The 25,839-nt window shown below is 47.5% G+C and overlaps 2 protein-coding genes across 2 annotated transcripts in view; one reads left to right on the top strand and one right to left on the bottom strand.

Annotated features, from left to right (window-relative positions):
* Positions 1-18,343, top strand: part of LOC136696418 (cadherin-24) — a 56,812-nt gene extending 38,469 nt beyond the window's left edge. The window contains 13 exon segments of the mRNA XM_066670817.1: positions 947-1,203; positions 2,047-2,183; positions 5,736-5,740; positions 6,164-6,280; positions 6,739-6,856; positions 7,060-7,398; positions 7,852-8,050; positions 10,938-11,088; positions 11,091-11,297; positions 11,893-12,424; positions 12,427-12,569; positions 17,580-17,584; positions 18,160-18,343. Coding sequence (XP_066526914.1) covers positions 947-1,203; positions 2,047-2,183; positions 5,736-5,740; positions 6,164-6,280; positions 6,739-6,856; positions 7,060-7,398; positions 7,852-8,050; positions 10,938-11,088; positions 11,091-11,297; positions 11,893-12,424; positions 12,427-12,569; positions 17,580-17,584; positions 18,160-18,343 — 2,394 coding nt within the window.
* A 1,315-nt stretch (positions 18,344-19,658) lies between these two features.
* Positions 19,659-25,438, bottom strand: mdp1 (magnesium dependent phosphatase 1). Its single transcript, XM_066672771.1, has 6 exons — positions 25,283-25,438; positions 24,955-25,018; positions 24,328-24,435; positions 23,107-23,214; positions 20,552-20,637; positions 19,659-20,006 (listed from the first exon to the last, which is right to left on the bottom strand). The coding sequence occupies exons 1-6, from the start codon at positions 25,314-25,316 to the stop codon at positions 19,924-19,926; spliced, it is 483 nt and encodes a 160-aa protein (XP_066528868.1). The 5' UTR covers positions 25,317-25,438; the 3' UTR covers positions 19,659-19,923.
* Between the last annotated feature and the right edge of the window lie 401 nt (positions 25,439-25,839).

Here is a 25,839-nt window from a genome sequence, read left to right as displayed (position 1 = left end):
AGAATCACAGCAGTGAGAGAGTGTTTGTGTGTGTGTGTGATGTTTGCATACTCATAAAGTTCTAACTGCCCTTTCATTCTGACTTCAGTCTTCTCCCCGCCACATGGAGAGAGAGAGAGAGAGAGAGAGAGAGAGAGAGAGAGAGAGAGAGATAGATAGAGAGAGAGAGAAAGAGAAAGATAGAGAGAGGGAGAGAGAGATGGAGAGAGAGAGAGAGGGAGAGAGAGAGAGAAAGATAGAGAGAGAACATAGAGAGAGAGAGAGAGAGAGAGAGAGAGAGAGAGAGAGAGAGAGAGAGAGAGAGAGGGACATGGTGAACAGTGGGCTCTGGAGTGTCCCCTGGTGGTGGTAGTGTGATGGTGCAGTGGATGACCCTCTGCCTCTGGGAGTCTCGGGCCAGTGTCCGCTTATTAAAACATGGGAGTTTATCTCAGAAAAAGCTGGAATTTCTCATTAAAAGAAGAATGTGATGCGGCTGGAATAATCCGCTCGGAACTAATGGGAAAAGTGGGAAGGGTTCCACCTTCCATTCGTCCGGAAATAAGCGGAAAACGAGTAGCCAGCTATTTCCTTCCGCCCTGATAAGTGTGTACAGTGTGTGTGCGTGTGTGTGTGTGTGCGCGCGCGCGCGCGTGTGTGTGTGTGCGCGTTTGTGTGCGTGTGTGCGTGTGTGTGTATGTGTGTGTGTTCGTGCGCGCGTGTGTGTGTGTGTGTGCGTGTGTGTGCGTGCGTGTGTGTGTGTGTGCGCGGGTGTGTGTGTGTGGCACTGAGAACAAATGCAGAGGGAAAAGCGCAGAAGCGTAAGGAGGGACGCTGGACGGATGGAGGGATGGATGGATGGACAGATAGTGGAAGAGGGAAAGAAAAGAGAGAGGTAGATGAGTCACAGTGTCTTCTGTTAGTGGTCTAGGCTCATAAAGACTGCCCCTCTCCACTGCGCCCCCAGGTGGTGGACTACGAGCGGCGCAGCTCCTACTCTCTCTCTGTGGAGGTGCAGAACCCCTCGGTGGACCCCCGCTTCATGCGCCGTGGCCCCTTTAAGGACAGAGCCACCGTCCGCATCACTGTCCTCAACGCAGACGAGCCCCCGCGCTTCTCACGCACACGCTACCGCCTGGACGTGTCTGAAAACTGCCCTCCCGCGTGCGCCGTGGGCCGAGTCGCTGCCGTGGACCCGGACACGGGACTCAGCAACAATATAAAGTACACACACACACACACACAAACACACACACACACACACACACACCTGTACACAAACATACATACACACACACACACACACACACACACACACCTGTACACATGCACACACACACACACCTGTACACATGCACACACACACACACACCTGTACACAAACATACATACACACACACACACACACCTGTACTCAAACACACACAAACACCCACACAAACATCTGTACACACACACACTGTTGTTAAACATGGATAATGCAGTGTGATTAAATCCTCGGTCAGTTTATATTCATCATTAATAATTAACACAAAATAACGCACTGTACACAACCGAGGGCTGCGGTCTCTTAGCAACACAGCCACTCCCTACACCGTCTCCACATCTGTCACTATTTACACACACACACACACACACACACACACACACACACAGAGGGCTGTTTATCCTTCACAATCCACACCATAAACACCAACAGCTGGAAACATCTGCCGGCTGTGTTTCTCTAACATCTTAACCCTCTCTGTCCCCATTGGCTGAGTCCAATCCTCCACACTTCAGTCTCAGGAGGTGCTTTAGGACCAGACCACACCTCAGTTTCCGTTAGTTAAATAACAACAATAAATACTAATAAATAACAAGTATTATTATTTTTATTATTATTATTATTATTATTATTATTATTATTATTATTATTATTATTATGGTTGCTGTTATGTAACAAGCTCATCATCTACATTCTCTCTGTCATCCGTCTTTTCTTTCTACTCATGACTCACTCTGTCCTCCTGTCACTTTCAATCCATCTTCCCATCCCTCTCTCTCTCTGTCCCTCTGTTTGTGTAGGTACTCTATCGACCCTGAGTCTGATCCCGAGGCTCTGTTCCGGATCTCAGCGGATAATGGTCTGATCACGGCGGTGAAGGAGTTGGATCGGGAACGCGAGCAGTGGCACAACATCACAGTCATTGCCACCCAGAGAGGTCTCACACTCACTGACCACTGAACAACAGGGGAGCGTCCTCCTCTTACAGCAAACAATAACATGTTTATAGCAACAACAACAACAACAACAAAAACAACAATAATAATGAGATTCATGTATAATAGTGTTTTCATTCAAAAGGTGTAAACCCCTGTGTGATAGGTAGATTATGATAGAGCCAGAACACGGTTTCTACCAATCTCATACTGTCCCCGACCTGGGAAACTGTGGCACACATAGCTGCTGCTAATTAAACACCACGCCACAGCTTCAACACGCTTGGAGGAGAACACTAACAGTACAGACCTGCTTTTGTAGGTAACGGATGCCTGCCCTAGCTGGCACTGTGCCTGAGGAGGAGAGTGAGGGCCATCCTACCAACCCAGAGAGAGTGAGCTCGTGTCCCAGTGTACGTCTTCCCTCAGACGCCCTAGGCATCCCCTAGGGATCGATCTGGAGAACTCCTCACCGGGTGAACAACAATTAGACCCCCAAACCACTCAGGGACCCCTCTACAAACAACGGTCCTTTCAGAAATGCTAGCCATAACCAGATGTAACAAAACAAGACGACTGAACGAGGGGCCATGACCTCGTGGCTATTCCACAAGGCAGGATTTCTCAGTTTAGCCAGATAACTCAAGCCTGTCCAATAAGAAGTGCTGAGGGACATTCCTTTTGGACAGTCATTCAGGTGGCTTAAGCTTGTGGCATAGCCCCCAAGTCAAACACAGAACAAAAACAAAGGTACATCCACAAGAAACACCTCAGTGCAAAAGAAGAAAAGACAGTAAAAGAAGAGAGTAGACAAAGGTAAATGAAGGTAAATGTAATCCCAGATGCAGGACAGGACACAGTCATGGGGCAATGAATCAAGGGAGAAACGAAGGCAGATGAGGGCAAGGCAGGACAGGGAGGTTACAGCATCAGACATGATGACTAGACTTTATTTGAGACGCCTTGAACCAAACGGCTATGTCAGCTAAGTCTTAAGACCAATTTATGTTTCTGCGATGAACCTACACCGCAGTCTGAAATGTAAGTACACGTCACGTGACTGTGATTGGTCCACAGTCGGATGAACATGGATCAAGTTGAACTGAGGAACTCCAGAAACATGAACTCTTCTCCAAACTACAGAGACGATGGCAAATTTACCGCCGGAGATTTCCTCACCTGTCAGTTTGGACGTCATGGAACGAATAAAAAGATGAAACAAAGGAACAATAAAGATGTCTCTGAAGAAAACCTCGCTACGAGGAGCGGCGACACATGGGGGAAATCCATCAGATTTATATTTGTTGTTTTCTTGGCATCACATGTAAACTATTCTCTGTCCCAACTCCCTACATAATGCACTTCACAGATTATAAAATTAATACTACTAAGCCACAACGTTACATACAATATATACATAGTGTAGAGGAAGATATTTAAGATTCAGCCCTAGTAGTTTGGTGGTGTAATTGCAGAGTAAATCAGACACCAATGCACAAGCATAAATGGCATAGGGCGCATGCACAGGTTAAGGCATAGTAGATCTTTGTCGAGTCGACACAGAAGCATAAATCAGCAGTCCTTCCAACAATAGTGCTAGCTCTTTCAAGTTATATTTTTCATACAACCAATAGCATTCCTTCAGTTTTAGGAGCCCACCCAGTGTTTACACTCCATTATCACTGCATTCCGACTTTCGATGCATGAGATTTGTAGGTGTGCCTTCGGGGCGCAAATTCCATCGACAGATTTGTTGGTCTTTTATAGGTCTGTCCAGTTCTCCATGCTAACCGCTAACCTCTTTGATTGTGTAGATCAGCAGCTCTCAAACTTCACAGTTGCAAGTGCAGAGCGCTCCACTTTAAGCCTGGACCTGTTTATTGTCTGAACCCGACTGTGCTCAATTCACTCATTTCGAGAGACGACCTCTCGGGAGAGGAGCGTAATTCCAACCACAGTCTTATTTTTCCCCCTCTTCACACAAACAAGAATCCATCCCAGGAACAAACGGCTTCATCAGCAGCAGGTTTCTGTCAGGAATCAAGCGTTTCTGGAGCAGTGTTACAGCAGCGGATCACAAGCTACATCTGAGCGCCTTTCAAATCCCAGACCTTCGTATTGTTTTTGTGTTTACTGAAGGACGACGCCTCGTTCAGTGCCTCTTTCTGATGACAACTTCAGTGCTGTGTCTCCGCAAAGGATTATCCAACAAATTTAGACGCCTTTGATTTAAAAGCGGGACCAGCGGCGTAAACAGACAGCGGATTCCCACGTCACACACACTTTCAGTATCCCGCTAGGTTCTTTGATTCAGAACAAAATAAAAATATGTCACAGGCGTTGACGTCCGTAACTTGGGCGTCTCCCAGAATCTGCAAAGTTGTGTTGTCCTCATTCACGAGGCTGGAGCTCCCCGCATTTTGCACTGCCACAAAGCTAAGGAACACAAGACGTAACATAAGGAATGGTCATCTTAGGTTATTTTAATGACCTCACAAATCTGAGAATCAGGAATAACGTATAGTAAAAGTAACAGAGTTGATTTTCTTGAGGATTGTCCTCGATGGGCGTGGCCAACTTTGGCCATTACTTTGGATGCACTCATGATGTCGAGAGCTCAGGTTTGGATTAAGCTTATCGTTAGGGCGAGGGTCACCACTTTAGAATAACACCACACTTATAAATGTTTATACATGTTTTACACTCTGTTTAATGTTATTAATTTGGTAGTAACACATTAAAAGCCATTAATAAAAAAAAGTCACAGATGAAAAGCGTGACAGTGATGTCATTTGCCAAATAGTGAACCCACATCCATTTACAGCTAAAACTTAGATCTCGCCGAATACTGACCTCACGTTGTCTTCTCTATCAATCGCCATTAACCTGTCAGCTCCTGCACATATTTATTAATAAGTTTAACCATTTAACCACCAAGTTCAATCAGTTAATAGCTGATAGAATAATGTGGTGTGTACTTTAACATGTGAAATGACTAAATTCACATTCTCAGTTTCAGCTTATTCTGTATCTTGATATTTTTAGTGAGTTCTGACACTTTCAGTTTTAGACAAACAATAGGTCACTGTTGCTCTTTCTGTCTCTGTGTTAAAATGATTATTAATGACTTTTAAAACATTAATAACCCTTTATAAGTGCAGTCTTGTTTTAAAGTGGTACTGGGTTAGGTTTAGGGGTCAGGGCTGGGACATCATAATCTGTAGTTTGTATACATTGTATAAAACCCAGAAGATCAGGATTCAACTGAAGCTACAACCTTTGATTCCGACAGTGAGCAAAAACCCTGGACGTTGTTAGAGCGCCCCCTGGTGGATCTCCTTGCTTTAGTCATGAGATCTGTCCTTATTCTTCTTCAGAAGTTGTGCTGAATCGTAGCCTGTATCCTGGTTGGAACCTGACAGCGGTGTGTGTTGTGGAGATAGTTATATAAACCCCGAGATGGGAACGTGAGATGAAAGGAAGCTGATGAAAGGGCGGCGGTCCCCATGCGCGTGTGATGTAACGTTACGGCGCCAATCTTCGGAGAGGAACAGACGCAGTGACCACGGTCAGCAGTGGAACTTCCAGAACCTAATTATTATTATTATTATTATTATTATTATTAATAGCATTATTATTGTAAACAAAACCACAAATCAATTGAAACGGCTCTGCTGCCTCTCTTCAAGAAGCTGACTGTTGTTTTTTTGCAGGTAGAAATGTGTGAACTGAACACACACACACACACACACAATGTTTGAGGTGTAATGAAAAACACCCGGAGGGAAACAATGATTTCACACAGGAGTATCTCAACGGAAGAAGCTCTGAAGTCCGGGAAACTCGGGAATGATCCGTCCAAGCTTCAGTCGGAGTCCGGAGTCTAATCTCGGATTCTTTATTCCAGGAGTTGAAGCTGTGTGTCAGTCTGATTGCCTTCTCTCTCTCTCTCTCTCTCTCTCTCTCTCTCTCTCTCAGATAGCCCCACCAGGTTACCAGGGTAGCGGTCGCCATAGAAACTCTGGACCTGAACGACAACGCCCCCGAGCTGGACCGGCAGTACCACACGGCTGTGTGTGACTCCAGCAGTGCCGGACAGGTCCAGTCCCCTCCACCACCTTTCACCTGTCTGTCCTCATCACACACACTAAACCGACGTGATGACAATCACTCGTTCATATGTTCACTCCACTCTCACACATATTCACTCATTCACACAATCACACACTCATCTCACATACTCTCACACATACATTCACTGATTCACACACACAATCACTCATTCATCTCAAACATTTACACAATCACTCATTCATCTCACATACTCTCACACACAAACTCAACTTCTTCCTCACACATGTACACACACTCACACACATTCAGACTCAGAAACTTGACTTTCACTCATTCACTCAGACACTATCATAAACACACACACATTGTCTTTCACACACTCACGTGTTCATTCACTCAAATACTCACTCACTGTCAGTAAACGAACATATACCTGTGTGTGTGTGTGTGTGTGTGTGTGTGCGTGTGTGTCTGTGTTGCCAGGTGGTGCAGGTCATCCGAGCGATGGACAGAGATCAGTCCAGTTATAATTCACCCATTCACTTCAGTCTGCCCTCAGACTCCAGCCTTGCTCTCAACATCAGCGTCCAGGAGAGAGGAGGTGTAGGTTTCTCTCATCCCTCCATCCCCCCCCCCCCCTCTCTCCCTTCCTCTCTCTCTTTCTCCCCCAAAATCTCCCTCTCCCCTCTCTCTCTCTCCTTTTTCAGATCAGGGTTCTGAGTGTATGGTTTGCTTTGGAAGCCAAGTTTGATGGGTACTGACAGATGCCCCTCCCCTCTTTCCCCTCTACTCCGCCTCCCACAGACCACACGGCCAGTCTGGTCCTCCTGTCCCCCCTGAAGCCCCTCCCTGGCTCCGCCTCTCCGTCTCTACACACTGTGAGGATCCCCATCGTCCTGAGGGACGGGGCGTCGGAGCTGAGCAGCACGGGGACGGTGACGCTGACCCTCTGCCCCTGCCGGAATGGGGGGATGTGGGCGGAGGAGAGGAGGAGGAGACAGACAGAGAGAGGGAGCAGTGAGGATGGAGAGATGGAGTGGGAGAAAGAGACAGAGTGTGTGTCTCTGCCCTCAGCCTCCGCTCTGCTCGGAATCAGCTCCGCCGCCATGCTGGGGGTCCTGGCCTGTTCATCCACGCTGCTGGGTAATAAGATGTTTATTACATGCTTAATAAACTCTACACTCAACACTGTACACTACACACAACTGTGTAATAACATGTTTACTACAAAATAAATCATCTCAAAATGTACACTGCACGCTACTGTATAATGTTTATTACACATTGAATACACTACACACAACTGTGTAATAACATGTTTACTACACAATTAATAAACTCAACACTACACTACACACAACTGTGTAATAACATGTTTATTACAGATTGAATACACTACACTACACACAACTGTGTAATAACATGTTTACTACACAATTAATAAACTCAACACTGTACACTACTGTATAATAATATGTTTATTACACATTCAAGAAATTCTACACTACTCACTGTACACTGCGCACGACTGTGTATGTTTGTAATGACATAACATTTCTCTCTCTCTCTCTCTCTCTTGTTCTACCCCCCCCCCAGTGGTAGTGGCATTATCTCTATCCATCCGTCGTAAGAAGAGTGACTCCCTCTCTCCTCTGGAGGACGATGAGATCCGAGAGAACATCATCTCGTACGACGACGAAGGAGGAGGAGAAGCCGACACAGCAGCCTTTGACATTGCAGCACTCAAGAGCGCCCCCCACAGCCTGCACACTGCACTGTGCCTCAGCCGCAACATGTGAGTGTGTGTGTGTGTGTGCGCGCTGTAGGACTGGGGGGTGGTCTCTCTGGATTGTGTGTTCAAGTTCGGCAGGTTCTGAGGCACTCCCTCGCTTAAGGGCAAGGCCTCCCAGTTCCTGTGGTTGGAGTCGCACTCGGCGGGGTGTGGGGTGGGATCCCAACAGTGAGGTTTCTGAATTCCACAGTTCCTCTGACTCCCCCTCTCTGACGGAGTGTGGACCACAGGGTTATCACTTCCCATCACCCTGCTGCGAGCGCAACGCCACTGGAGCTCTACGCGCTTTGAGGAGAACACTGTGCTACACACCTTAAAATTGTGGCCAGGACACAACAGGACGTGACAAAGTGTTGCTATGACAACCCACAACCCACCAAACTGCAGCTGCAACACTTTCTGACATTTTGTTCAGAAGCTGAAGCTGAAACTCCTCCCTCCACCCCGCGTAGTGCACAGTGTAGGTCATTAATCCATTTACATTCGATATAAGCTTCACATCCCTCTGTGTATTCATTAGTTTTATAACCTGTGAAGTGCACTGTGTAGGGATTAGGATTTAGGGTCAGGGACTACTTATAGGTCTAGGTTTAGACTCATGTGCAGCTGCTCCAGTGTCCCATTCCATGTCCTGATTTGAATAGCTCCGCCCACCCCTCCTCCTGACCCTCTCTGAACCCTAAACCACTGCGTGTGTCGCAGACTCATCTTCATTAGGTTTTCAGCTGCTAGAGTCAAGGGGCGAGGTGTTCACACACACACACACAAACACACACACAAACACACACACACGAATTATATTACACTCTCCATCCAGAAAACAATGGTGATGACATTCAGGAGTCTTCGTCTCTGTTACTATACATTTCTAATGGTATCTCAAACCCTGTGTAAGACTCAAACATGGGAATCGCTCGGGTTCGGACCTCGGTGATGCCCCAGGGGTCCCCAGGGTTCTCAGCAGAACAGATCCGTAGACTTGGGGTGAATCCCATTTCTCAGTTTTAACCTACCCTTGTTTTGGAGTGTCCTCTTGCCCTGTGTTTAAAATCTACCCCGGCGAAACGCGACGACCTTTAGATCCTGATACATCATCCAGCTCCGAATCGTCTCAGTGTCTCTCTCTGGCTCCGAATTGTCTCAGTGTCTCTCTCTGGCTCCGAATCATCTCAGTGTCTCTCCCTGAGTCCGAATTGTCTCTCCGTGTCTCTACACAACTCTGAATCTTCTCTCTGTGTCTCTCCTCAACTCTGAATCGTCTTTGTGTTTCTCCCTAAATCTGAATCATTTCTCATCGACTCTGAATTGTCTTTGTGTTTCTCCCTAAATCTGAATCATTTCTACTTGACTCTGAATCGTCTCCGTGTCTCTCCCTAACTCTGAATCATTTCTCCTCGACTCTGAATCTTCTCTCTGTGTCTCTCCTCAACTCTGAATCGTCTCCGTGTCTCTCCCTAAATCTGAATCATTTCTCCTCGACTCTGAATCGTCTCTGTGTCTCTGCTCAGCTCTGAACCATTTCTCTTCAATTCTGAATCATCTCTGTGTCTCTCCTCAGCTCTGAATCATCTCCTTGTCTCTCCTCAATGAGAAAAGTGTTGTGGAGCCATGTGACCACTGAGCTACAGTAAACTGTCTGGAGCAGCTGCACATGAGCCTATGGACATGAGGCCCCCAGCATTAAGCTGTGGAGCAGTGGAACTGTGTTCTCTACACTGACAGAACTCTGTCCAATCCTTTTGGGATGAGTCGAAGTGCTGTGTTTGACCCAGAACTAATCACACTGAGGTTTTGGGGCGTGATTTGGGAGAGTCCTAGATTACAGAACTCCCCCAGTTGGCGATGATGAAATTGGAGAGAGAAAAGAAACCCAACAGAAGGACAAGGAAGCTACTCGATAGCTGTGAAAACGCTTGGCTGCTTGACAGGCTAACCTACTTAGCATTAGCGCTATTGTGTGCCACTTGGCTCTGGACTAGTCCCAGCTGGAATCCAACCTACATCATTAAAAACATGTACATGTTCAGTTAAAAGTAATTAGACAACATGGCATACGATCACAGCAGGCCAATGTTGGCTAATTAGCTATTTTATGCTAACAGCAAAACTATTCTGTGCAGTTCTGTGTTGAACCAGGCTGAGGGTAACAGACACCAGCGCAGGGATTTAATAAACACACCAGAAGATACAAGACAAAGCAGAACAGTAAAAGCTAATTGCTAGGCTAAGCTATGCTATGCTAAAATATGGTGGAGGCTAAAGCTACAATCAATATAAACAGAAGAAATGAAACAGCCAAATGACAGAAGAAGCTATGTATTATCAGCTACAATACCTTTGCTAAGCTAAATGCTAATGATAATAATCTTTGGTGATTTTTAGCATTGTGTTGGTGAGGTCACAAATCTTTGTGTGTTTAGCACTTAACATTAACATCTACAGATTACATTTTTTGGTTTTAGATTTTTAGTTTCTATAGCTTAAAATCTTGGTTATTTTTAAGTTATGGTTGTGATGTCACAAATCTTAGTGTGTTTACAACTTGGCATTAGCGGGTCAAACTGTTAGCATAGCCTTCTCTGTTTCTGATTTCTAGGAAATATATAACTGTGTATTATATTTCAGTTCTTTTTTATTCTTTAAAACCTTATGTTATTTTGCTCATTGTGGTGATCTGGTGGTTGTGATGTCACAAACCTGAGTGTTTCTGATTGGTTGACTTCCACAGTCCTGCTATTTCTGGGTTCCTCAGAGGAGCAGTCTTTTTGTCACTGACTTTTCTTCAAATTATGAAACAGCTCTACACTGACCCCTGGTGGCTGAAACATTAGCGCCTCCTGGTGGGCGATCCGTTTTCTACTATTTACAGCTCCCTCTGTCTTCTCTACAGTTACTCTCAGGAGAACCTGGACAGGATTTACGGCTGGGCTCAGCCCCCCGGAGCCGGAGCGGACCCCCAGAGACCCGGTTCTGCTCCTCTCTACGGCCGGTTCTGTTACAGCGTCCACACACTGCCTCCTCTCCGACACGCGCTCGGCCGAGACGCCGGCGCCCTCACGCACACGCTGCCCGGCACGCACACACACACCCTCGGCCCCCCGGACCACCTCGACTGCATCCCCGAGTCCTACCAGAGAACCGAGCAGAACCAAGCACAGAGGGAACCCAGGGTTCTCTAGGAACAGAGCGGAAACAGAGCGAGGCCGGGAGCGAGGTCACGTCCGAGAGCCAGAGCCTCCCTCAGGACCAGGTGAGGAACGCCCCCTCATTAATTATTCATGAATAATTAATTACTCTGTGCTCTACTGAAGAGGGAATAAGTGTCTTGTGTTCACTGAAGGACTAGAGTGGCTAACAAAGTATGCAGAGCAACAGATGTCTGTATTAACGTCTCTCACTCTGTTTGTCTCTCTCCCCCTCTTTCTCACTCTTTCCTTTCCTCGCTGTTCTTTCTCTTCTCTCCCTCTCTGATCTTCCACTCTCTCTCTCTATCTCTCTGTCTCTCTCTCTCTTCTTCTACTCTCTCTCTCTCTCTCTCTCTGACTCTCTCTCTCTGTCTCTCTCTCTCTTCTTCTACTCTCTCTCTCTCTCTCTCTCTCTGACTCTCTCTCTCTCTCTCTGTTCTTCTACTCTCTCTCTCTCTCTCTCTGACTCTCTCTCTCTGTTCTTCTACTCTCTCTCTCTCTCTCTCGGTCTCTCTCTCTCTTTCTCTCTCTCTCTGTCTCTCTCTCTCTGTCTCTCTCTCTTCTCTCTCTCTCTGTCTCTTTCTCTCTCTCTTTCTCTTTCTCTCTCTCTCTCTCTCTCTCTCTCTCTCTCTGTCTCTTTCTCCCTCTCTCTCTGGTCAGATCGCCGTGGTCCAGTTCTCCAGTCGGAGTGACTCTAGTAGTTCAGTCGGTCTCTCGGGTGGATCACTCACCCACCGTCCGTCCGCCTCCACGTCCACCATCGTGTCCACCGTCACCGCGGACGACACAGAGGCCCCGCCCCCCGAGGCGCCACTCAGCACTGGCCAGGCCTCGGCACTGTTCCGGACCATGGAGGGGACTCTGATGAGACCCGGCGGCGGGACACCTTTAGCCGGATCTACCTGCCTGGGCGTCTATGCCCTCTCTGGGCGGGACTTTGTGATGCCCCTCCCTGGAGGGGCGGGGCTCTACATGGCTGGGTGGGGCTTGGGCAGGCGAGATGGGCCTGTGGTGGGAAGGGGCGTGGCCAGCACCCCTCTGACCCACAGAATGGGTGAGTTTCTGCAGCAGCGCCTGGCGCAGGTGACATTTGACCCCATGCAGCCGCCGTACGACTCCCTGCAGACATACGGCGTGGAGGGGGCAGGGTCTAAGGCCACCTCCCTCAGCTCACTGGAGAGCGACGGAGACGGTGCGGGGACCAGGAGGACGAGTGGGGGCCCAAGTTTCACACGCTGCTCGAGATCCTCCGACACAGGGGCAGGAGACGGCTGAGGAACAGCAGGAGGAGGAGGAGGAGAGGAGAGATGGAGGGAGGAAAGAAGAGGAGGAGAGGAGTGATGGAGGGAGGAAAGAGGAGGAGGAGAGGAGAGATGGAGGGAGGAAAGAGGAGGAGGAGAGGAGTGATGGAGGGAGGAAAGAGGAGGAGGAGAGGAGAGATGGAGGGAGGAAAGAGGAGGAGGAGAGGAGAGATGGAGGGAGGAAAGAGGAGGAGGAGAGGAGAGATGGAGGGAGGAAAGAGGAGGAGGAGAGGAGAGATGAGGGAGGAAAGAGGAGGAGGAGAGAAGAGATGGAGGGAGGAAGAGGAGAAGGAGAAAGAGGAAGAGGAGAAGGAGAAAGAGGAAGATGAGGCTGGACAATAGAGACATGACCAGAGAGAAAGGAAAAGAGAGAAAGAGGAAAGAAAGAGAGGAAGAGAGAAAGAGAGAGCGAGAGAGACAAAGAGAGAAAGTCAGAGAGAGAGAGAGAGTAAGAGAACAGAGAAGAGAGAGAGAGAGAGAGAGAGAGAGAGAGAGAGAGAGGGGAACAGAGAGAGAGAGAGAGAGAGAGAGAGAGAGAGAGAGAGAGAGGGAGAGAGTAGGTGAACAGAGAAGAGAGAGAGAGAGAGACAGAGAGAGTAAGAGAACAGAGAGAGAGAGAGAGAGAGTAGGAGAACATAAAGAGACAGAAAGAGAGAGAGAGAGAGAGACAAAGAGAGAAAGTCAGAGAGAGAGAGAGAGAGAGACAAAGAGAGAGGAAGAGAACAGAGAGAGAGTAAGAGAACAGAGAGAGAGAGAGAGAGAGAGAGAGAGGAAGAGAACAGAGAGAGAGAGTAAGAGAACAGAGAGACAGAGAGAGAGAGAGCGAGAGAGAGAGGAAGAGAACAGAGAGAGAGAGTAAGAGAACAGAGAGACAGAGAGAGAGAGAGAGAGAGAGAGTAAGAGAACAGAGAGAGAGACAGAGAGAGTAAGAGAACAGAGAGAGAGAGAGAGAGAGAGTAGAGAACAGAGAGAGAGAGAGAGAGAGAGAGTAAGAGAACAGAGAGAGAGAGTAAGAGAACAGAGAGAGAGAGAGAGAGAGAGAGAGAGAGAGAGAGAGAGACAAAGAGAGAGTAAGAGAACAGAGAGAGAGTAAGAGAACAGAGAGAGAGAGAGAGAGAGAGAGAGGAAGAGAACAGAGAGAGAGAGGAAGAGAACAGAGAGACAGAGAGAGAGAGAGAGAGAGGAAGAGAACAGAGAGAGAGAGTAAGAGAACAGAGAGACAGAGAGAGAGAGAGAGAGTAAGAGAACAGAGAGAGAGACAGAGAGAGTAAGAGAACAGAGAGAGAGAGAGAGAGTAAGAGAACAGAGAGAGAGAGAGAGAGAGAGAGAGAGAGAGACAGAGAGAGTAAGAGAACAGAGAGAGAGAGAGAGAGAGAGAGAGAGAGAGAGAGACAGAGAGAGACAGAGTAAGAGAACAGAGAGAGAGAGACAGAGAGAGTAAGAGAACAGAGAGAGAGAGAGAGAGACAGAGAGAGTAAGAGAACAGAGAGAGAGAGAGAGAGAGAGACAGAGAGAGTAAGAGAACAGAGAGAGAGAGAGAGAGAGAGAGAGAGAGAGAGAGAGACAGAGAGAGTAAGAGAACAGAGAGAGAGAGAGAGAGAGAGAGAGAGAGAGAGACAGAGAGAGACAGAGTAAGAGAACAGAGAGAGAGAGACAGAGAGAGTAAGAGAACAGAGAGAGAGAGAGAGAGAGAGAGAGAGAGAGAGAGACAGAGAGAGACAGAGTAAGAGAACAGAGAGAGAGAGACAGAGAGAGACAGAGAGAGTAAGAACAGAGAGAGAGAGAGAGAGACAGAGAGAGTAAGAGAACAGAGAGAGAGAGACAGAGACAGAGAGAGTAAGAGAACAGAGAGAGAGAGAGAGAGAGAGACAGAGAGAGTAAGAACAGAGAGAGAGAGAGAGAGAGAGAGAGACAGAGAGAGTAAGAGAACAGAGAGAGAGAGAGAGAGAGAGAGAGAGAGAGAGGGGGACAGAGAGAGAGAGAACAGAGAGAGAGAGTAAGAGAACAGAGAGAGAGAGAGTAGGAGAACAGAGAGAGAGAGAGAGAGAGAGAGAGAGAGAGAGAGAGAGAGAGAGAGAGAGAGAGTAGGAGAACAGAGAAGAGAGTGGAGAACTCTGGTGCGAGGGGGTGCTCGGGGTCTGGGGTGTGAAGGGGGGCTGTGGTTGTTCTGGTTATAATTAAAGGATGGAATTTTATCTTGTACGTGTCGGATAGAGAAGTTCATTTTCTGGCAGAAACACACACCCACCCACACACACACACACACACAGAGCAGTGTTTCCCAGAACACAGAGGAGATACGGGGAGCTGTCACTCTCCTATGCGTCTCCTGTTAGGTCTGGAGTGAATAATTCAGCCGAGTGAAGCTAGACTCCCCCCCCCCTCTCCACACACACACACACACACACACACGCTCACTCTGGAGTACTGATTTATTTATTTTATTATTGTTAAAGTGGGGGGCTGAGAGATGGGGACAGCACAGAGGGGGAGGGGGAGGCGTCTGAAATATAGGCCTCATGAAAAATGCAGTGCTCAGGATATGAATATTAATGATTATGTTTTAATAACAATAAAAACACAGAGAGGAGAGAGAGAACGTGAAAAGAACAGAGGGAGCGAAAGAAGGAGAAAGAGCTCCCCCCATCCCGCAAATCCATTTCATACTTAAACAAGTCTGAACCTCACAGCCTTCCACCCATTACCCCACTGTCCCTCTCTGTCCCCCACTCTGCACCGGACGAGGACCCTCCCTGCCCCCCCTCTCTGTCCCCTGTCTCTGTCCCACTCTGCACCGGACGAGGACCCTCTCTGCCCCCCCCTCTCTGTCCCCCTCTCTGTCTCGGGGTGAAGCCGCAGGTGTCCGTAATCCTGTGAATATGTAAATACACTCCCAGACGCTGTGGGTCCCTTGTCTTCATCATGTGACGGTGTAGATTTAATACGGAGGGTTTACACAGACTCTGATGGTGGGGGGGTGTTCTTTGATGTTCCTTTTCTGGTGTAAAATAAAGAGGGATCTGAGTCCTACAGCAGAGTCTCTGAGAGTTTACTTCTTATGTTTGAGTGACTGGGTGAGTGTGTGAGTGACTGGGTGAGTGTGTGGGTGACTGGGTGAGTGTGTGGGTGACTGGGTGAGTGTGTGGTGAGTGTGTGAGTGACTGGGTGAATGTGTGAGTAACAGGGTGAATGTGTGAGTGACTGGGTATGTGAGTGACTAGGTGAATGTGTGAGTAACAGGGTGAATGTGTGAGTGACTGGGTGAGTGTGTGAGTGACTAGGTGACTGGGTGAATGTGTGAGTAACAGGGTGAGTGTGTGAGTGACTGGGTGAGTATGTGAGTGACTAGGTGAATGTGTGAGTAACAGGGTGAATGTGTGAGTGACTGGGTGAACGTGTGAGTGACTGGGTGAGTGTGCGAGTGACTGGGTGAGTGTGCAAGTGACTGGGTGAATGTGAGTAAATGGGTGAGTGTGTTTCTTTGTAAGTCGCTTTGGATAAAAGTGTCTGCCAAATGCATAAATGTAAATATGTGAGTGACTGGGTGAGTGTGTGAGTGACTGGGTGAATGTGTGGGTGACTGGGTGAATGTGTGGGTGACTGGGTGAATGTGTGGGTGACTGGGTGAGTGTGTGAGTGACTGGTTGAATGTGTGGGTGAGTGTGTGAGTGACTGGTTGAATGTGTGGTGAGTGTGTGAGTGACTGGGTGAATGTGTGGGTGAGTGTGTGAGTGACTGGTTGAATGTGTGGGTGAGTGTGTGAGTGACTGGGTGAATGTGTGGGTGAGTGTGTGAGTGACTGGGTGAGTGTGTGAGTGACTGGGTGAATGTGTGTGATTGGGTGAATGTGTGAGTGACTGGGTGAATGGGTGAGTGTGTGAGTTTCTTTTGTAAGTCGCTTTGGATAAAAGTGTCTGCCAAATGCATAAATGTAAATATGTGAGTGACTGGGTGAATGTGTGAGTGACTGGGTGAATGTGTGGGTGAGTATGTGAGTGACTGGGTGAGTGTGCGAGTGACTGGGTGTGTGTGAGTGTGAGTGACTGGGTGAGTGTGTGAGTGACTGGGTGTGTGTGTGTGTGAGTGACTGGGTGAATGTGTGGGTGAGTGTGTGAGTGACTGAGTGAGTGTGTGTGTGAGTGACTGAGTGAATGTGTGGGTGAGTGTGTGAGTGACTGAGTGAGTGTGTGAGTGACTGAGTGAGTGTGTGAGTGACTGGGTGAATGTGTGGGTGAGTGTGTGAGTGACTGGGTGAGTGTGTGAGTGACTGGGTGTGTGTGTGAGTGACTGGGTGTGTGTGTGAGTGACTGGGTGAGTGTGTGAGTGACTGGGTGTGTGTGTGTGTGAGTGACTGGGTGAATGTGTGGGTGAGTGTGTGAGTGACTGGGTGAGTGTGTGAGTGACTGGGTGAATGCGTGGGTGAGTGTGTGAGTGACTGGGTGAGTGTGTGAGTGACTGGGTGAATGCGTGGGTGAGTGTGTGAGTGACTGGGTGAGTGTGTGAGTGACTGGGTGAATGCGTGGGTGAGTGTGTGAGTGACTGGGTGAGTGACTGGGTGAATGTGAGTGTGTAAGTGTGTGAAATTGTCCAGAGTGCACTGTGTGTGGTCTCTGGACCCACAGCAACCCTGACGACCCTGTAACTCACTCACTCACTTAGGTTCAGCAGATTGAAGGTTCTCCACAAGGGGGCGATATTAACACACAATGCTGGGCTCCCGAGGGGTTTAAAGTGTTCCTATCATGGGGAGGCCACCCGGGGACCCCTCTCTCTCTCTCTGAGTGGGTAGCAAGCCCCTCCCTCACCCCTCATCACATAACTACAGTCTTAGTTAGCATTCTCCTGCAAGTGTGTTGAGCTGTCCAGTGTCTCAGTCATAACTCTCCTGTGAAGTGGACATTCGGGAAGCTCCAGAGAACGCCCGGTGGGTCTGTACCGTCAGCGTGGGCTAAGGGTACGACCTACATACGTAAACAAACAAACAGTATTTGGCGCGGGTTTGAGTCCAGAGGAATGTGACAGGCATCACCTCTGTTTTTTCCGAAGGGAAAGTGATATAACTATAATCAATAATGTTCCTCTGACCCCCTCCCCCCCCCCCCCCCCCCCCACCTTCTCTCTCTGACCAGGGTCTGATCTGTATCTGACCGGGGCGATGAGAGAGAGAGAGAGAGAGAGAGAGAGAGAGAGAGAGGTTGCTAGGTGACGTGAAAAGGCAATGTTACCTAATTACCACTAATCTCTGCACTTTGTGCAGAGCATCACTCGCCTATAAACCAACATCACCCTCTCTCTCTATGACACACACAGCCAAGCCCCACAGAGCAGGTGTGATGTGGTGGTGGATCATTCTCAGCGCTGCAGTGACACTGACGTGGTGGTGGTGTGTTAGTGTGTGTTGTGCTGGTGTAGAGTGGGTCAGACACAGCAGTGCTGCTGGAGTTTTTAAACCCTTTGTCCACTCTGTGAGACACACTCCTAAGTCACCAGTGGACACACGACGTTGCCCACAGGAGGGTGTAAGAACCTCCAGCAGCACTGCTGTTTCTGATCCACTAGACGACTGCCCCATGGAGCCACTCTATCGTGGTGGGATTATGACCCCAGTGTGTGTTCAATAATGGAGGATCCACTCCAGCTCCACTGTCAACTTCAGCTTCTCTGAGACCATTCCGGCTGAACATCCCATTCCCACCTGGATCCCCATTAGTCGCGGCTGGAGGGATCAGAGTGGAAAAGGACGCAAAGGGAAAGCCCCTTTAAAAGGGATCATCAGCGTTCCCAGACTTCCCTTCCCACTTCCTAAATGAATCATGCTGTCGAGGAGAAGAGCGGCGGATGAATAAATGATGGAGCGCAGCATCTCGGATACTGAGGAACACTGCCTCGGATCAGAGCTCTTAACAGCTCCAGCAGCTGACGCACTCGTCTGGACGATCACGCTGGGTATGAAGTCTGGCCTAAAAGGCTGGATGTTACGGCTGGGTATGAGGTCTGGACTTGAAGGCTGGATGTTAAGGCTGGGTATGAAGACTGGACTTGAAGGCTGGACGTTAAGGCTGGGTATGAAGACTGGAATTGAAGGCTGGACGTTAAGGCTGGATATGAAGTCTGGACTTGAAGGCTGGACATTAGGGCTGGGTATGAAGACTGGAATTTAAGGCTGGATATGAAGTCTGGACTTGAAGGCTGGACGTTAAGGCTGGGTATGAAGACTGGAATTGAAGGCTGGACATTAAAGCTGGGTATGAAGACTGGACTTTAAGGCTGGATATGAAGACTGAATGTTAAGGCTGGATATGAAGACTGGACTTGAAGGCTGGATATGAAGTCTGGACTTGAAGGCTGGATGTTAAGGCTGGGTATGAAGACTGAACTTGAAGGCTGGAAGGCTGGATATGAAGTCTGGACTTGAAGGCTGGCCGTTAAGGCTGGTTATGAAGACTGGAATTGAAGGCTGGACGTTAAGGCTAGATATGAAGTCTGGACGTTAAGGCTAGATATGGAGTCTGGACGTTAAGGCTAGATATGGAGTCTGGACTTGAAGGCTGGATGTTAAGGCTGGATATGAAGTCTGGACTTGAAGGCTGGACGTTAAGGCTGGATATGAAGTCTGGACTTGAAGGCTGGATGTTAAGGCTGGGTATGAAGACTGGAATTGAAGTCTGGACGTTAAGGCTGGATATGAAGTCTGGACGTTAAGGCTGGAAATAAAGTCTGGACTTGAAGGCTGGACATTAAAGCTGGGTATGAAGACTGGACTTTAAGGCTGGACGTTAAGGCTGGATATGAAGTCTGGACTTGAAGGCTGGACATTAAAGCTGGGTATGAAGGCTGGACGTTAAAGCTGGGTATGAAGTCTGGACTTGAAGGCTGGATGTTAAGGCTGGTTTTGAAGACTGGACTTGAAGGCTGGATGTTAAGGCTATATATGAAGTCTGGACTTGAAGGCTGGATGTTAAGGCTGGATATGAAGACTGGAATTGAAGGCTGGATGTTAAGGCTGGGTATGAGGTCCGGACTTGAAGGCTGGATGTTAAAGTTGGATCAGAAGCCTGGAAATAAAGACTGAACATTGAGTCTGAAGGGACATACACTTGACAACTGTGTAGATTAAAACCTTTTATTCAAATATCACACGATGTGACGTCTCAAAGATAAAGAGCAGGGACAAATGTCCAGCAGTGGTTATTACAAACACATTTCAGAGTGCGTAAAAGCCTTATATCTCCTTTAAACAAGGAACCGACCAATAGAGAGAGTCCAGAAACACTGGAGAGAGAGAGGGAGAGTAAGTCTCCATCACTTTTTGTAACAAACATCCTTCAGATTTCAAGTTAAACGTGTGTGCACTGCCCCCTGGAGACCAGACTGATCACTGCACAAGGACTCAGTGGTTGTTCTGGAACTTCTGAAGTTCTTCATCCACCAACTTGTACATCACTCCGTTCCGAACCAGCACAGAGTGGACACCTAAAACAGAGAGAGACCCGAGAGAGAGATGTAAATCAGAATGGTCATTTCCACCTTAAATCTAGAAGCACTGCACTGAGACCTGGAAGGACAGAGAGATGTGAGGTGGACGGCTGTGGCTCTGAGGAAGGTCAGTCACAGTCCTCAAATAAACACCCAGCACTTGGCACTTTTAGGGTTAAATGTGCCAAGACTCGAGGCTGATGTCATCTTCCTTATCAATCTTTTCATTCCACCTTAAATGGAACGGCCACTGTGCCGTTTTACATTAACTGAATTCCTTCGTCTGTAAATTCTTATCCAGTTTAGTTTGAATTCTCTGTTCCACCTTAAAAAGGCGACTAGGCTGAAGTTAGCTTTTGAAAAACAGGTCTCATTCCTCACCTTCTCACGGACTTTACCGCTTTAATCCACCTTTAATTCTAACACAAAGGCAGACTACGGTGAATTACTGCAGCTCCTTAACCTTAAAATGGCTGCCTACATTTGAGGGACCCTAGGTAGGGCACAGAGCGAGGGAGGATGGCTGAGGTTTAGGTTTGTACCGAGTTCGCTGACTTCTGTGATGTTCCTCGTTTCGTCATCAAAGAACATCATCTCTGAGAAGGGAACTCCACTGTCAGCGTGCAATCTGTGAACACACATACACACACACACGCACACACACACACACAGACACACATACACGCCCACACACATACATAAACACATACATACATACATACACACACACATACATACACACACACACACACACACACACATACATACACACACACACACACACACACACATATACATACACACACACACACACACACACACATACACACACACACACACACACACACACACATACACGCCCACACACATACATAAACACATACACACACACACACACACACACATACACGCCCACACACATACATAAACACATACATACATACACACACACACACACACACACACACACACACACACACACACACACACATAAATATATGATATATATAATCTCAGCACCGTATATGGTGCACTCCCAGTGACTGTGAAAACATCTCATTTCTGACAATGACAGTTTCCATCTTTTCCCTGAGACCCTCAGAGACACGAATGCAGTGGTCCACAGCGTCAACACGGCACGGAAATTATTTAAATAAAAGTGTTTATTTATTAATGTTGACATTTTTCAGATCAAGTGCAAACTTTGATGAAAAAAGAAAAACAAATTGCTTTGTGATCCCTGAACACATCAGGATATGCTCCAAAGGGGGAGACCATACACACACACACACACACACACCTGTGGACAGTATCTCTCTCTCAGACACACACACACACACCTGTGGACAGTGTCACACAATCACCCAGTCACTCGTACACTCACTCATCCAGTCACACACTCACTCACCCAGTCACACATTCAGTCACCCAGTCACACATTCAGTCACCCAGTCACTCACACACTCACTCACCTAGTCACACACACACTCATTCACCCAGTCACACACACACTCACACACACACTCACTCACTCATTCACCCAGTCACTCACACACTCACTCACCCAGTCACTCACACACTCACACACACACTCACTCACTCATTCACCCAGTCACTCACACACTCACTCACCCAGTCACTCACACACTCACTCACTCAGTCACTCACACACTCACTCACTCACCCATTCACCCAGTCACTCACTCACTCACTCACCCAGTCACTCACACACTCACTCACTGTCACCCAGTCACTCACACACTCATTCACCCAGTCACACACACACTCATTCACCCAGCCACTCACACACTCACTCACCCAGTCACTCACACACTCACCCAGTCACTCACACACTCACTCACCGTCACCCAGTCACTCACACACTCACTCACCCAGTCACACACACACTCATTCACCCAGTCACACACACACTCACTCACTCACCCAGTCACACACTGTCACCCAGTCAGTCACTCACACACTTACTCACCCAGTCACTTACACACTCATTCACCCAGTCACTCACACACTCACTCATTCAACCAGTCACTCACACACTCAGTCACTCACACACTCACTCACCCAGTCACACACTCACACACTCACTCACTCACTCACTCACTCACTCACTTACTCACTCACTCACATCTGTAGCCAGTTTCAGACTGTCCCTCCACCTACCGGTGTGTGTTTGGGCTGTGGGAGGAAACCAACACAGACACAGGGAGAACACACCCCACTCGTCACAGACACTGGCCTGAGGGTCCCACCCCAGGACCCAGGCCCTGCAGCTGTGTGTTTATGACCCTCAGGGCCACCGTACTGTGTTAGATTTGACTCGGGAGCGTTTCCCAGGCGCTGAATCCAGCAAAACCAGGAAAGCAGCTCAGAAAACGTTCCTCTGACATGTTTACAGCGTTCCCACCGCTCCGCGCTCGAATCCCGCTCCGCCTTCGGGGAGAAGAAAGACGGGGGGAAATGAAAACACACACATTTCACCATCGGAGCACGCAGCTCTTCATCTGGCCGCGTGTTCGGGCGCTAAACGGAGGACAGTGCCGCAGGCCGTTCGCAGCAGGGGGGAGGTTTAAGGCAGAACGGCTGGAATTTAGATGTGGGAATTCAGCGTGGGATGCGTCTTCTTTATCAGATCACGGCTGCTCCTTTATCTCAGATGTTTCCTTTCAGATACCGTCTCATTCGCATAGAGCAGCATCCCAATATTATTTTAGTTATCTCTCCCTCTCTCTCTCTCACACACACACAGATTGAAGATACTCCACGAGTAGTGGGAAACACTCTCATAGTTTTTGGGGAAGCTCCAAATATTCAGCTGAAAATGGTAAAAATATAAGCACTTTCTGTGTCAGAATAAAAGTGGATAATTTAAACAGAACAATGGCGGCGTGTTCCACTAGTGGTTCCTAAAGAGGGCTTTTAATTTGAAATGACGGGTACAGGGAGAGGACTTAGACGTGTTTTACAGTCCGAGCACTCTTCAATTCCCCCGCTCTAGATAAACAGGTATGTCTAAAAGGTGAGATCAAATCCTCACAGCAATGCCCTGGCGTCAGTGTAAAGCGGTTCTTAGAGGTACCTGCGAAAGTGGTTGACCTTGGAGCCGGGGTAGATCTCTCTGAAGGAGATGTACTGGTCCAGGTTGTAGAGGGACAGCAGCTGATTGGCTCCGTCCACTTCCCCCGTCCTGCAACACAACCACAGGGTTTCCACTGTTACTGGTGTTAAAGGCTGTTCTCCTAAAGACCACCTCCATCTTGAGACTGCATTTACACCACACTACACTCACGTTTATGAGTGAACAGTACTGACCCGCAGCACATTGTACGTGTATACGTAATCACTGGTATGGCTCCGCCCACACGAACAGCTGCACAGCTGGACACTGCACACTACTGTGCTGCTTGGTGTAGATCTATGTTTAGCGTCATTCGAGTAACTCGTCTTATTCGTATTATTCATTCTTAAAGATCAAGTGGACATTTGCACTGCTCCCAGAATCACAGTCATAGACTGAACCTTAAAATACCCATCATGCTTTTAAACTCTGAACTGTAGATGTGCTACACTTTGTGTCTATTTTTGTTTAAACTTTATATAAATATAGCGCTGCTTATATTTGTTTGTTCAATATTAAACGCAGTGAACAGACCTAAAGGGGATGTACTGTATATGACTGTGGGGAAACCCTGCTCTCTTTGGTTTGTTTACGTTCAGAAGCTACACGTCTTTTAAGGTGGAACAGTGAGTAAACAAGAAAATTACGTGGCGGAAGTATTAATTAACTGTTTGCCTCCGCTGTTTAGTTTTGTAGCACTTTCGCTCTGCGTTTACTTTCATGCAGTTACTGTTCTACCCAATTTAGAGTCAGTTCCACCTTAAGTAACTACAATAAAACAATATTACACACATATGGAGCACAAACAGATTAGCACCCTCATCTCGGTTGGTGCTTTGCTTGTTTCTCTGCCGTGAGCAGAGAGAGAGAGGAAGCCTAGCACCGGACCCAGACACTTTGTTTTTTTACCCATTTACAGACACTGGGGCTTCGTAAACACATTAGAGCAGTTTCCAGAGCAGCACATGGAGAGGAGACAGTGTGTTTTGAATAAAATCGTGAAAGTCACCTTTAAGTGTGTGTATCATTATTTATTTTGACTTTTCATCATGTTTTCACAATGCCGTGATGTCACTGGTAACCACACTCTTTCAGTCCACGATAAAGATATTGTGTTTTCATACAGTTCCACGTCTGTGTCGGAGATGACTGATACGCTGTGGAGGACAGTGGAGCTCTCACCGGGACGCGATGCCGATCTGGATTCCCTGAGAATGCACATAACGCAGAACCTCCTCAGTTTCCCTATACAGATTCACAGCGCTGTTTCTGGCGTCCACAATCAGTCCACTGTGAGACAAACAGAGACACAGAGAGAGAGAGAGAGAGAGAGAGAGAGAGAGAGAGAGTATTAATATGACCTCCTTGTTTCTACACTCAGTGTCCATTTGATCTGCTCCACTGACAGTACAGGTCAGTCTAGCTCTAATGGATCAGACACAGCAGTGCTGCTGGAGTTTTTAAACCCCTCAGTGTCTGGACTGAGAACAGTCCACCGACCAAAAACATCCAGCCGACAGCGTCCTGTGTCACTGATGAAGGACTAGAGGACGAGCGACACACACTGTGCAGCGACAGATGAGCTACTGTCTCTGACTCTACATCTACAAGGTGGACCAACGAGGGAGGAGTGTCTCACAGAGTGGACAGAGAGTGGACACAGGGTTTAAAAACTCCAGCAGCACTGCTGTGTCTGATCCACTCTACACCAGCACAACACACACTAACCAAGGAGGTCCTGAGCACTGAGGAACAGGGTGCATCCGAGAGAATGGACAATGAGTGGAGTGTGTAATGAACGACACTCACCTTTTGGTTTTGCGGAAAGGAGTTTCAACGTGTGTGTCCACCCAGAACGGCCAGAGGGTGTAATCTGAAACAAAAACAAAGATCCAGGTTAAAAATAGCTTTAATCCACAGGTGTTCCCCTCAGAGAGAGACCACAGAACACAGTTCCACAGTTCCACAGTCCCACAGCCCAGTGCCCTACAGCAACTATCTTTTCCGATGCTGCTTCTTTCTTTGTGGTCGACGTCCTCTTCCTGTTATGATAATACTAGTGTAAATACAGTTATGGCATTAATAACTGGGAATATTTAAATCTCCGGGTCTTTAACGGAGAAAACGAGGCACTTACCGAGATCAAACACCACCAGCTTGGGTTTAGACATGATCTCGGAGTGAGCCGGAGTTGACGGACACCTCAAAACAAAGCGTAAATCTACAAAAAGAAAGGCATTTTTACCGGCTTCTCTGTGTGTGTAGGTGTGTGGCTAACAGCGGAAGTAAACTTACAGTCACGTGTTTAAAAGCAGCCAATCAGAGGCGCTCACTGGGGAGTGGTCTACTGCAGGCTCAGAAACAAAACTATTTACACATATTTAATACTAACAAAAACTATTTATTATCAACACAGACTTAAAGTTTATTCCTATTTTAAACAAAACCTCTGTTTATTAATATTTAATATAAAAATGTTTAAAAATAATTTTATACTAAAACTTAAGTTTAAACACATTTTCAATAACAAACATGTGTTAAACAGAAATTACAAACAGATATATACTGATCAAATATGGGCATTAATACAACATTTCATGATAAATACTAATAAATAATTAAAGTGTTAGTAAACAGATATAATTACATTATTAACAATGTTTATATTTATACATGTTTAATATGAATACTCGT

This window comes from Hoplias malabaricus, chromosome 5, assembly GCF_029633855.1.
Source record: "Hoplias malabaricus isolate fHopMal1 chromosome 5, fHopMal1.hap1, whole genome shotgun sequence".
Lineage (NCBI taxonomy): Eukaryota > Metazoa > Chordata > Actinopteri > Characiformes > Erythrinidae > Hoplias > Hoplias malabaricus.
The sequence above is the reverse complement of the archived record's forward strand: the minus strand, read 5'-3'. Positions and strand labels throughout refer to the sequence as shown.